Source organism: Scleropages formosus, chromosome 15, assembly GCF_900964775.1.
Source record: "Scleropages formosus chromosome 15, fSclFor1.1, whole genome shotgun sequence".
NCBI classification, from domain to species: Eukaryota; Metazoa; Chordata; class Actinopteri; order Osteoglossiformes; family Osteoglossidae; genus Scleropages; species Scleropages formosus.
The window spans coordinates 6,040,697-6,054,424 of record NC_041820.1 but is presented as its reverse complement, the minus strand read 5'-3'; the positions used below and the strand labels follow the sequence as shown (position 1 = coordinate 6,054,424).

Here is a 13,728-nt window from a genome sequence, read left to right as displayed (position 1 = left end):
CGGCGTCAGGTGTTTGTTTTTAGGCACCAGCAGTGTGAGACATAGGGGAAGTGTTGAACTGGGCTCCTGGCCCACATTTTCTAATCCAGACCCCAGGGACGTGAACCGCAGATTCAACTGACGGGAAACGGGTTACGCAAACAATATGACTACATTGTTTGGGCTATGTAATCAAAAATAGATGTCCTGAAATTCCCTCCAAAGGTGAAGTTGCAGGCACAATCTTTTTAGCTCGATCTCATTGTAGTTTACAAGTTTTATTCAGTTTGCTGCTCAAATAGCGCCCTTTGTAGCATGATTGCCTCAGAGAATTTCAAATTGGAAGTAGCATCAATTACATTTAGTAATGACAGCGCTGGTAAGTAAACTGCAAAAGGACACATAAGCAATGACCAATAGCCAAACACAAACAAGTATGAGAGAAGCCTGAAGGTAGCAGAGGTGAAGAAACCAACAGCTGGTACAGAAGAAGGACTCTCAGATGGTCAACCAACTGCCTTGCACAGCAGACCATTGACTCGAGTAAAACCAATTGACATCAGTCATGTTCTACAGAATCAGGCTGAGAAGATGTGATCCGAGACCCTGTATGACCATGCAAACCCTCGCTCGCTCCGGTATCCAAAACTGCCCTCTTGAGGGTTATGAAGCGAAAGAGTAGTCCCTTTAGGCTCCGTGTCAAGTCAACTCAACCCAGCATTGGTTGGGCTGCATGAGTGATGTTGGGTTACAGCATCAGCTCTTAGTGACCCCTTATTATATCTTATCATTTTCATTTTTTTTGAATATTCTGAAACCTTTAAATGATCCAGGGAAGTAGCAGAGAATGGTTTCAGTTGATACTGACTAATGGTATAAGTCAAGGCTGAATGATGATGCTGTACGCTTCAGAGAAAAGGACTTTGCAGGGGTAAAAAATATAGCAAATCATTCCTTTAAATGAAAATCACTGTTAGCTGTCCAATCAGTGACTCCAGTTCATTGTAGGGAACCGCAAAGCACTTGATAACATTTCTATGAAACACATAGATCTGTGGATCTTCTAGTGTCAATTTACTGTGAAGGACAAGACGGAATACCGCTACAGTGGAATATCTTTTCTGTCGCATACGCTATTGACATGCCTGGTAATATCTTTTGAGAACTGCTTTCTGGGACGAGCCCCATTGAAACGTCAATGTCTATCAGCAATGACAGCTGGACTCCATCTCGTCTCTGTGGGACTCAAACTCCATCTCAGTGCCGCGGGGTTTCCAGGACAACCGCCAATAATTTCACAGCTAATGAAGCTCAGAGTCAAAATGACAAATTGGCTTCAGCAACATATTAGCTCTGATGGCAGCCGCACCAGCTTGGACGTGCGCCAGGCTTGTGTGTTTCCCCGAGGGTCTGTTTGTGCACTGGTTTCTGCATTCAGCTGCAAAGGAGGAGTTCCTTCTTCAGTGTTCGATACACATGAAACCATAGTGGCTGGACCATGTTTGTTTCATACACACGTTCTCATCACCCATATCCCACACCCACATTCTCAGATATTTAGAGCCAATTAAGTGTTTGATGAAACTACAGCATCCCAGTCGTTGGGTCATTTTTTTCCAAGATGGCGGCGTGCATGGACACAGCGGCTTGGTACTCCCGTACTGTAATTTCGTTGTATTGCACAGCAGTACAATGACAATAAAGTCTTCAGTTCAATTCAGTTTCTGCAAAAGTGCCACAGTGCTGTCTAGACACCACCAAGGCAACTTCCCCACTAGAGTTATTCAGTGTCTCTCAGCTCCTTTACCCCATAGCTACAGGTGAATGTACCTGTTACAGTGCCGTACCACTCACCAGTGTGCTCCGGTCATATCCGCCACCTCTTAATCCGTGTGTACCAGGGATGAGGTCATCCTTTAAGACACCAGACTCCTGTTGTTGTGTACGTGCCTGAAGGCTTAATGCGTGAAACTCACACACACACACATTATCAGAACCGCTTGTCCCATACGGGGTCACGGAGCCTACCCGGTAACACAGGGCGTAAGGGGAAGGGGACACACCCAGGACGGGACACCAGTCCATCGCAAGGCACCCCAAGCGGGACTCGAACCCCAGACCCACCGGAGAGCAGAACTGTGGCCCAACCCACTGCGCCACCACACCCCCTCTGCGTGAAACTTCAAAGATTAATTTATTCATTCAGCCGATGCTTTCATGCAAAGCAGTTTACAACATTAGGTCTGCATGCTAAGCTGTGTAATCATTTATCCATTTACTTAACAGGCTACATTTATGGTGTAAATGTTCATGCACCCTAAATTTATGATCATCCCCAGATAGGCCTTTACACAGCCGGTACTCCTACATTGTATGTAAATGTTTATCTATCCCCGGGGGTGCGGTGGCGCAGTGGGTTGGACCACAGTCCTGCTGTCCGGTGGGTCTGGGGTTCGAGTCCCGCTTGGGGTACCTTGCGACGGACTGGCGTCCCGTCCTGGGTGTGTCCCCTCCCTCTCCGGCCTTACGCCCTGTGTTTCTGGGTAGGCTCCGGTTCCCCCGTGACCCCGTATGGGACAAGCGGCTCTGAAAATGTGTGTGTGTTTATCTATCTTATAAAAAAAAAAATAATAATTGTAGGAAGGGTATCAGGATTCATCTTTCCTGCGTTTTATGCACCTACTCGAGCGATGAACACCGATGCATCAAGTGGAAGGTAACAAACTAGGTTTACTTAAGAATCATATATCTGCAGCTATGTCTTTCTCCTAACGTAATGCACAACTTATATTTTCTCTGAGGTGTACATCGCTTTGGAAAAAAGCATCGGCTAAATGAATAAATGTAGGCTGATTTTTTACACGAGATATTAATGGTAAACCTTTTTCACTGGTTCTGCAGCAGCAAAGCTTCCAACATGAGGCGACACAGTGGCTCTGACCAGAGTGCTGTCTGCTGCTCCCTGTCAATCTTCCTAAACCATCTCTTCTTACAGTTTTAAGATACACCTGAAGTGACATCAGCATCCAAAAACTAGTTCTTTCGATGAGTTCCTATCATTGATCACACACATTAATAGGCACAGGGAAATTAATACGGTAGTATGAATAGTGTAGGAAACCATTTTGACTCCTTTTAACAGGTAATATGAAAGCAACAGTATGTTACTGTTGCACTAACCCTCATACTATTCACTTTGCATTTATGTTATGAGCGATACTGAAAAATTGGTCTCAGCTGCTGGTCCAAGAACAATGACACCAACGTCTCACATGGTCAATGCATTCTGTATAAGTATGTAATGCCTCCTGTGTCTGCATGCTGATGAAGGTATCACAGCAAAAACATGTTTTGTACAAAGTGAAGAATGTATCTCCCTAAGCTCAAGTGAATTCTCCCATCCTTTCCCCTCTATGTTACTGAATGTATTTGGGATTCCAACACCCAGACTTGTCATTTGATTTGGACATGGAACTCAACACACCTGATTGATTTCTACAATAAAAATGACCCACCTGGAGAAACTGGTAAATCACTGTAAATAGTTCACCAAGTCAACCTGGGAAGAGCATCAGCTAATGAAATAAACCTTTCACCTAGCCATGAAGAGTTAAATAACATGGCCATATCACACGTAATCTACCTCAGAAGCCTTGACCTTGAAGTTTATAACCAGTCATCCTTCCGAGTGCCCCAATCAGGTAAATTACCTTCCTATCACAAGCCCAGGTTGTCAACACATTCTCATGCCGCTCCAGAAGACTTAATTATCCATCCGCTCGTATCCTGCGATCTGCACATTCTTATGTTTCCCGCTGACCACCTGCACCCTGCTTTCTTGATATAATTCAGGTACTGCAGGGTAAAAAAAACAAAAAAAATTAAATAATCACAAAAGGTAAACGAGTTGGGGTACATGCGCCCTCAGTGCAGTGAAAACTTTTCTCACTGAGAACTGGAAATGCAATCAAGTGGGATTCTGGGAAATTCAAAGAAGGGTCCTGAAAGTCAACAAAGTACGTTCAAGGATGCTGCTTTTATGGAAGCCAGAATTGTGTTTGATTACACCTGCAGTCTACCTGTGCTAGTGAGCACATTGTGTTCGCTCGTGGTCATACAGCCATGAAATGCATTTTTGTTTGTCTTGGCAGAGAACACACTACACGAGCACAAGGAATCTGGCTAGCAAACCCACGCTCAAAAAATAAATGGCTTGGCGTTGAACCAGGCGCATGGTATGAGGTCCCTACCTGCCACCGCTGGACTTGCTAGTTCACCACTCAGTACCCTGCCCTCTCCCCCAGATCCAGTCCTTGTCCTAAAAGGACCTATCCTAATCCCTCTCCCCAGCAGCCAGCTACCCATGTATCGCAGAACCTCTCCTCAGCTTTCAGACTTCTTTTTCTGGGGACGGTCTCCACATTCCACACAGCGTTGGATGTGCAGCTCCCAGCGTGTGAACCCCACCCTCACAAAGTTCCATCTCATGAACCACTATTAAACTCGTAGCCAATCCTAAAATTGTTCAAAGAATGTTGTTGTGGGTTCAACAAGGAGCTCTGGGATCTAGACACTGATGTCCATGCAGTAGAGTTATACACCTAAGTGACTCCTTCCAGCTCCTCAGAACAACTAACATGTAGCCTACGCAGATGTTTAGTGCAACATCTGGACACCAGAATGGCATCTCCATCTCGGAGTTGTTCAAAGATTCACTATCAAACCAAACTTTCAGATCATCATGCTTGTTATTCTGTCCATAGGACCCAAACTTTGCCTCTGGAACGGTGTCATATGCTATAGGAAAGACTATTTCAATGTAATTAAATAGCCTCTGTGGAAGGGGGAATACAGGTGTTGATCTTCCTTTTTATACTCTAAACACACCACTCGGGGGGTGGGACCAATGACAAGAGGAAAAAATGACCGAGGTCCCTATATTTATTACCGCTGGAGCTACACCCCATTACCCGCTTCCTCCTGGGTTTCCTCGAACAGTAGGCTGGCAGCAAGCTGGGTGCGACTGGAGTAACCTTTACTCTAGTTTCCTTGCCAGCATCGCTCATTTTGTCCCACTTAGGCCCTGCACAACTTGTTCCCCCCTTTGGCTCCCCATTCCCGGCCTCCTTCTTCTTGACATGCGTTTGGCATTGCGCAACCACGGTTCTGCGATCCGGGTCACGGTCACATAACCGCAGGAAAGCCGTAGGCTGTCTGCCATGCCAACCCGTGTCCACGGCAGCCCCCGTTTCTGCCACCTGCCCCCTTGCTAGCACAGGTCCCAAGGTTCGAGATCTGGCAGGACGAACACTGGGGTGCGTTCGTGGTATATAAAGAAGGAACTACTGAAATTACAGACAGTTTGTGTCAGGAGGATGAAGGCCAAGATGGACCGGATTGCTAAACTTGTTTTATTATGTCCAATTTATGAGGAAAAAAACATGTTTATTTATAATCTTCCGCGAGTTCGGATCAACCGGAATTTATTTTCATGCAGGCTGAATGTGATCCAAAAATCTGAGCGGTAATTTATTATAATGCTGTTTCGGAAGGAATGCAGGTCAAACAACTTCCTACAAGTGCTCTGCTCTGCACTTTCTCTCAGTCACGGTTTGGGGACTTTGGACTCCGTGGGTGATTTGTCGTCACATTTATTTTTTCAGAGAGGGTCAGTTTAAGGGCAGGTGGACATGGAGTCGCCGGTGCTGCCCTTAACATCACTGGTTTCACGCCGACGTTCCACCCCCGTGCTCGTTTACAAATCCATCGGGAAACCTTCAAAGGCCAGAGCTGAAGACCGTCCGAGGGCTGAGGAGCGGGCGCTGATAGCGGTTCAGGGCCTTTCAGCACTCTGTTCGTGGTACAAAAGAGACAAGTGAACAGGAAGTTCACCATGGTTTACCCTACTTTGTGTATAAACATGCTCTCACCTCTGGAAACAACACTCCGGGCGAATACGGTTGGTTCGTTCAGTGGGTGCAATCAGAACATTAGGTAATATTATATTAGGCACGTTACCAACGGGGCGTCATTGGGTTTTTAACCGGGAAAAATCTATTTTTTCCACAGCTTGTTGACACAGAGTACAGCTCTGAGTTCCACTTCCTCATCGGTAACTGCAGTGAATGAACACAAACGTAAAAGTCACAGACTTCAAAAGTAATCTCTTCATAATTATTCACCACCACAACAGAACACGCAGCGTTTTTAAGGGGCTTTTCTGCAGCGGCTGCAACACGCAGCAGCGCCGCGAGCCAGAGGCGCGAGAACTCCGCTTTCGCGCGGCCGCGCGCGACCTTTCCCCCAGTTTTCAAGACTCTGCGCTGGAGGTTCACCGGGTTTATTCCGACACCGCTGACTTCCCCCAACCACGCCTTCACACGGGCACGCACCCCGTTTCCTCCAATCGCTCTGTGGCCACGCTCCGATCACGCGCAATCTCGCCCGTCATTGGCCGGCGCCCGAGGCAAGTCCCTTTCTCATTGGTCGCATGTTGCCAGCCGCCAGTTCCTCTCTGACTTTTGTTTTCCTTTTTTTGTTTCGCACAGCTGAGCGGATCTGCGTTCAATGATCATCGAGTGGACAGGTTTTTGTTGTTCTCTTTGTTCTCGTTGTCCTCTGCCATACATACATATACATAAATAAATAAATATAAAATACCGCATGCAGACTTTTACGACTGAACTGAATTTCGGAATGGAAGAGTCAAACAGGGTAAGGATGTTTTGCGCCTCTTTGTCTCATAACACTGCATCACGTTACAGCAAAATGACTAAGTAATTTGGTTGTCTGCTTGTGTTTACCTAGCAGTGCAGTATTTGAACCTTTGCTCAGTAGTAAATAGAGTAAATTAAAGGTCAGAGCTGAACTTTAATTATATATTATATATGCCCATCATGTAACTGATGAATGCGATAGTCACGATGGCTGAAAAAATCATCATGTTGAAATGAACCAGCAAACCTCGTAAGACAGACCGCTGCGCCAGTCCATTTAGCGTAGATCATATTTCCCTACGGATTAATAGCCTGTGCATGTACATAAATATACACTGTTCACTGGTTACCAGAATGTGACAGCGAGTTCATAATAAAGATGGGCGGTGAAAACACATTACCTAGCGGACCTTGTTTTGAGTACTGTACAGTACCTCATCATCATATCTCCTGATGATGGAATGGTACTTTTACAAGGCAGCACACTTACACTAGCCTGGTAGACCCGTATAACATTTATTCTTGTATGGTATCTTTTTGGTAAACCTTGCTATTGCTTTCGCACAGGTAAAAGAAATGGCTGTTGTTGAACAAAGAAACGTGTTCGCCTGTGAAACCGTACGCTGCTTATAGTTTTGGGGAGTGGCTGGGACGAGTCCTCTGTTTGGAGCCCAACTCCACACTTCCTGATGTTTTCTCTCTGCATGGGAAGTCTCACATGGCTCTTCGCTGCCGTCGTCACTGAGCGGTCCAAATAAGGCAGTGGGTGGGTCCTTGCGGTTCGGCAGCGATCTCACTGATTGGTGTAAATAAGGGAGTGGGTGGTTCCCTGAAGGTTCAGCTGGGACGTGGCTGGCTCGTCCAAATAAGGCAAGTGGGCGGCTCCCAACGCTTTGTGAGAAACGTCACTGGTTGGTCCAAATAAGGCAGTGGGAAGTTCCCAGGCTCGCGCCTCCGCGCTGCGCCAGACATGGGCGTAGCCACAACTGTGCTGTGTTGTAAAAGCCCCCCCCCCCCCCAACCAACCCCCCGCCGTGTTATTTAACCTCTCCTTCATGATCTTAGGTAAGAACAAATCATCTGCTCTCTGCCGTAGATTTTTGTACCAACAAGAGCCCATATTTATTTTACAAGCATGATGCGACGCTTTACTGAATTCTTCTTCTGACATGTGGATTGGGAAATATGAGATGAGATGCATGTCAATATACATAAGACACCGGCATAAACAAAAATTATCGGTAATTAATTTGTATTAATTAATCATAAGTGTTACAGGTTAACGGGGTGCGGTGGCGCAGTCCTGCTCTCCGGTGGGTCTGGGGTTCGAGTCCCTCTTGGGGTGCCTTGCGACGGACTGGCATCCCATCCTGGGTGTGTCCCCTCCCCCTCTGGCCTTACGCCCTGTGTTGCCGGGTTGGCTCCGGTTCCCTGCGACCCCGTATGGGACAAGCGGTTCTGAAAATGTGTGTGTGTGTGTGTGTGTGTGTGTTACAGGTTAGTTTAGTCCTGGTGCTGATGATGTACATGTACAGTGTCTTAATGTATTCCGGTAATAGAGAGTCAATACTGGGGCTCCCTTTTAGGCAGAGCTCATGGACGTCTGCGAGTCAATCATGGAGCGAAAGAGACACGACAGCGAGCAGTCGTCCTGCAGCGCGCTGGAATACAACGACCTGGAGGCTGCTGAGGCTCTGGTGTTCATGAGCGCCTGGGTTCAGAAGTCACACAGGCTGGAGCCCTGCAAGGCCCGACCCTTGACCCCTGCCTCAGACTCCTGCGACTCCCTCCCACATCCAGACCCTGCAGAGCCCCCCAAGGACTTCGTCTCGCTATCCTCGCTGGTAAGGGAAGCGCCACGGGAAGAAGAGAGGTCAGCCAGAGAAGCCGCGGTCACTTCTATTTGATCAGTAAACACTTAACTGAGCTGGACCCCCCCCCGCAAATCTCTGCCATGCACAACCCAATACAGGCTTGATGGATATTTCTTGTTTTCCTTTAGAGATTTTATAGCAGTCAGAACAGATGGCAAGAAAGAGATATGCCATTTACCTGTGGTTGTAAATACCTGTCTTGGTATCACTAACAGCCTGCAGCCCCTTAACAGTTGGATGTTGCTCAGTAATTTTCCCGATGGCCTCCATAACCCTTTATCTCTAGGATTACTAATGATTATGTAAGTCATAAAAAGGAAAAGAGTCACCTCTAGCTAAATGGTCTTAAAAAGACAAATGCATAGATTTGAAAAGGTATTTTCAAGGACATTGTAGGATAAAACATTAGCAACAAATAGATAAAATTATTCAGTTTCTGTTGGGTTGGGTGTTTTTTTTTTTTTTTCTTTTTGCCTAGCAGTTCATAATTTTTGCCACCCCCACCCCTTGTTTTGCAGTGCATGACACCCCCTCATAGTCCCAGCTTTTCCGAGGTCACCACCACCACCGCCACCACCACTTTGACCAGCTCCTGCACGGCACCCTGCAGGTCCATTTCCACCAGCGTCATACGCCACACAGCTGACAGCCTCCCCCATCAGCCATCACCACCCTACACCGCAAGCGAGGCACCCGTCAGTCAGCGGAAGCTGGAAATCCGGGACTCCTGCTCCACGACCCCGTCACCTCCCCCTGCCCTCTCCTCAACTGCCCCGCCCTCACAGACAGATTCAAAGAGCAAACAGCTCTTGTGCAGCAGCACTGGAGGAAACTGCACAGCCACACCCACTCCCCTGTCTCCGCCCCCCACCTCAAGTCCGCCAATCATCTGCCAGATGTTGCCTATGAACACTCAGCCGGGGATGATCTCCGCAATCATCCAGACCCCCGTGCAGACGGCAGCGCCCGGGATGAAATCCATCCTACCGCAGACGGCCACCTTCTCGCAGCCATTCCTTATGGGAGCCCCGCTGGCCCAGGGCGCAGTGATGTTTGTGGTGCCGCAGTCACCCGTGTCCCAGCCCCCTCAGTGTCCCCAGACCGTCATGACCCTCGGTCACCCCAAGCTCCTACCTCTGGCTCCCGCTCCGGTATACGTGCCCTCGGGTCAGAGCGGCAACTCGCAGGTGGACTTTTCCCGCCGTCGGAACTACGTCTGCAACTTCCCCGGCTGTCGGAAGACCTACTTCAAGAGCTCGCACCTCAAGGCACATCTTAGAACTCACACAGGTGCACATCTCATGATTATTGTCCTTTAAATTCTTTATTAATTTAGCTGATGCTGTTCTCCAAAGAAGCTTGTGGTGATTTACACATTTATACAGGTCATTTTTACCGGAGAAATTCTGGGTAAACACCTCGCTCAAGTGTTCCACAGCAGTAGGCGGGATTTGATCCGGGGTCCTGGAAGCAAAAGGCAGCTGCGCTAACTGCTGTGCTACCTGATCCCCAGGAAAAGAAAGAAAAGAAATTTTGTTTCATGTATTACTGAGCAAATGAATTAATGGCAAGGATGTATCAGTTTGCGTCACTTCCTACTAACACTGACCAGTATGTGGTTGTGATGCCATGGGTAGTGGTACCGGTGTAAGCTGTGCTTTGTTCATCTTGCGCAATTTGAACGTGCGGTGCCTTGGTAACAAGCCGAACTCTTGCCCTTTTCAGGGGAGAAGCCCTTCAGCTGCAACTGGGACGACTGCGACAAGAAGTTTGCGCGCTCCGACGAGCTGTCCCGCCATCGGCGCACGCACACGGGCGAGAAGAAGTTCGTGTGTCCCGTGTGCGACCGGCGCTTCATGCGCAGCGACCACCTGACCAAACACGCGCGCCGACACATGACCACCAAGAAGATGCCGAGCTGGCAGGCCGAGGTCCGCAACCTCAACAAAATGGCTGTGGCCAAGGCGCCTCCCCCGAGCGGCGCCGTCCCCCTCGGCGTGCTCGCGAGCCCCCCCAAGTAGCCGACCCATTCCAGCCGATCAGCTGCCTCAGGACTTCTCACAAAACTACAACAACGAGGGAAGATGACAAAAGCTGCTAAGTAGCTCATGGGAAAAAAATGCCAAAATGCACTGGACATTCTCTTTTGCTTTATTCTTTAATTTGTTTTTTTTTTTTTCCTGCAAAAGAATTTGTTTACTTCCATATCTTACGAAATGTATGCACTCTGCCAAAGCCTTTATATGAAGTTAGTCCATAATTATGTGTGTTTATTTGTACCTGTGTGTGCGTGTGTCTGTGTCAGTGTATATAACTGACTCTTTGGTGTACTCAGAATGGCATTTCTTTTATAGAAAAACGTATTGATTCGTTGATTCTCTAAGTGGACAGTAATTCTACACTGTGACTGATGAATTATTTCACATTGCATATTATTTAATAAACATTTGTAATAAATGGTTGTCTTTTTGTTTGTCCAAGGTCTGTGGAGGTCTCTTGGAGGGTCAGTTTCTCGCAGCTGAGAAGGGGGGGGGGGGGTGTTCCATGATTCTGACGTCACATGCGGCTTGCTGACACTTCCTGCTCGTTTTGCTGACTAGTGAATTCCGTGAAGCTGCTCCTGGACAAACAGCTAAAATCCACCCCCCCCCCCCTTTTTTTTTTTTTAACAGCCATTTCAAGCTATTTCGGTCGTTTTGTTTGTGAGATACAGGTAATGGCAATTGTTTTCGCCCTGCTGTGACGTCAGACCCCCCTCACAAGGGCGGGGACATCCGGGTCCTGGAGCGTTCTTCAGCGCTGCTTATGTGCCACTCTGTGTCCTTCAGACTTTGCTTCGTTCTCTTACTTTCGGAGAAACGTTTGTTGATATGAGCGGGCGCGCGCGCGCGCGCACCCGCTAGCCCCCCCACGCGGCCACTCGTTTCAGACACGACGCAAATATCCCGTGGAAATAAATAAGGAAAAACCGCGATCGGAGAACGTACGGTACGGTATTGAAATTCAAATGTGTGCTTCAAGCACTTGACTTGTAAAACTTCCATAAATTCAGTGTTAGACAATGAGCGTCTTAGAATATAAGTTAAACGGGAAAATAGTTTTCTAAAGTGTTTTTTGGTATTTAAGTGACACACGGTACACCGGGGAGGGGGCACGGCGACGCAGCGGGTTTGGCCGCCTATGCCCGCTCTCTGGTGGGTTTGGGGTTCAAGTCCCGCCTGGGTGCCCTGAGGCGGACTGGCGTCCCCCGGCCCAGGCTCCGGCTCGCCACGATCCTTCTCGGGACAAGCGGTTTCAGTCAATGTGTGTGTGTGTGTGGGTACACCACTACTAGACATGACGCACACATTGATTGACCCTAAATACAGACACTAAGAAGAAATTTCAGTAAAGTAATAATTCACCTGTTAATAAACGAGGAGACTATCATGTAATTATATTTTACGATTTCGGAATATGCGTGATTCATACGCAGTTAAAGTAGAACGTTGTTTTCCGAATGGTTTGTCCGCGCTGAATGGCTCCCCTGCACTTCACTTGGCTTCCGACACATCCACGGTTTCCTAGCAACGGTGCTCGCTTAGCCAATCAAACTACAGATGGGAGGAGCTTTTGGGGGGCGCGACCAATGGCGGGGCTCGTTCCAAACCCGCCCCTCTGACTTACTGACCGACATACTGCAACAAAAGAGAGCAGCTGGGGCCTGGAGGGCTCTGGTTACACAACACACGATCCACAGTGGGAGCCCAGGATTCTTAAAAAATCACCACTAACAGAGTCCACAGCTGTCATCTGCTTAGAATCCATTCACACAATGAAAAATGCGTTGTGATAATACTCCAGAATATGTATTCTGATATGTTGTAAGTGGAGGGGGGTGTGATGGCGCAGCAGGTTTGGCCGGTGCATGCTGTGTGGTGGGTTTTGGGTTCGGATCCTGCTTGGGGTGCAGTCCAGCATGTTTCCCCTCCCCCTTCAGCCCTGTACCCTGTGTTTCCGGGATAGGCTCCGGCTCGCCGCGACCGCGCTTGGGACAAGTGGTTGTTGATATTGGTTGTAAGTGAATATTAAAACATATCTAAAGTATGGTTAATGTATCAGGTCAAATTAGCATGAAATAATTTTAGGTTAAGTGATTTCGATTGAACTCACCTAGAAAGTTATGCAGAGCTTCAGTCTGACAGGATCTGAGTTCGGAACTGTGCAACTCCATTGGAGCTCAAAGATAACTAAGCCAATTGGTTCTTTTGAGTGGATTAACGTGACTTTTGTTTCTGGTTCTAAATCCGAGAGAAGGAAAATTAAGAGTACTATTAAAATTGCTGGATTTGGCTTCATTTGCAGTTGCTAGCTGAGCTGAATGTCACTCTGTAGTGGATTAATATGACCTTTCAATTCACTCGTATTCATTGAGACATCACTATCCATTTACATTAAATTTACATTTTTGGAGACACTTTTCTCCAAAGCAACTTCCAATGAACTCTATGTCATCTTATCAGCCCACACACCTTATTCACCATGGTGACTTACACTGCTAGATACACTACTTACACTGGGTCACTCATCCATACATCAGTGGAACACACACACTCTCTCTGTGTCACTCACACATTATGGGGGAACCTGAAGAGCATGTCTTTGGACTGTGGGAGGAAACCAGAGCACCTGGAGGAAACCCACGCAGACACAGGAATAGAACATTTATGAATCCGCAATATTCTGGAAAAGTTTTATGCAGCTACTTGCGTGATCAACGCCAGTGCATATGGTGAGGGAAACAAACTAACTGTATTTAAGAGTCACACATCTGCAGCTATGTCTCTTTCCCCTAATGTAATGCACAGACTGTATTTTCTATGACATGTACGTCACTTTGGAGAAAAGCGTCTGCTAAATGAATAAATGTAAATATGCAAACTTCACACAGACTGGGCAGGGATCGAACCCATGTCCTCTCGCACCACCCAGGTCCTGTGAAACTATCCTTTAGAAGCTGCCAATACCAAACCTTTCAAATGGAAAAAATGAAATTTGAGAATAAGTTTGTGGTTGTATGTTATCTTATATACTCACTCATTCATTCACTTAGTTTCCTTAACCGCTTGTCCAGGTCGGGGTTGAGGTGGTCTGGAGCCTATTGCGGAACAACAGGACAT

The 13,728-nt window shown here is 47.3% G+C and overlaps 1 protein-coding gene across 1 annotated transcript; it reads left to right on the top strand.

Moving 5' to 3' along the window:
- The first annotated feature begins 6,527 nt into the window (after positions 1-6,527).
- Positions 6,528-10,987, top strand: klf11b (Kruppel like factor 11b). The gene is made up of 4 exons (XM_018729848.2): positions 6,528-6,693; positions 8,282-8,539; positions 9,088-9,859; positions 10,295-10,987. Exons 1-4 carry the CDS (start codon positions 6,643-6,645, stop codon positions 10,588-10,590), a joined length of 1,377 nt encoding a protein of 458 aa, XP_018585364.2. The 5' UTR covers positions 6,528-6,642; the 3' UTR covers positions 10,591-10,987.
- Positions 10,988-13,728: the final 2,741 nt, after the last annotated feature.

Excerpts from the sequence above, each read along its gene's own strand:
- klf11b (XM_018729848.2), top strand. The coding sequence starts at position 6,643 with ATGCAGACTTTTACGACTGAACTGAATTTCGGAATGGAAGAGTCAAAC. Across the intron at positions 6,694-8,281 it reads GAATGGAAGAGTCAAACAGG|GCAGAGCTCATGGACGTCTG; the intron begins GTAAGGATGTTT and ends GCTCCCTTTTAG. Across the intron at positions 8,540-9,087 it reads TCGTCTCGCTATCCTCGCTG|TGCATGACACCCCCTCATAG; the intron begins GTAAGGGAAGCG and ends CTTGTTTTGCAG.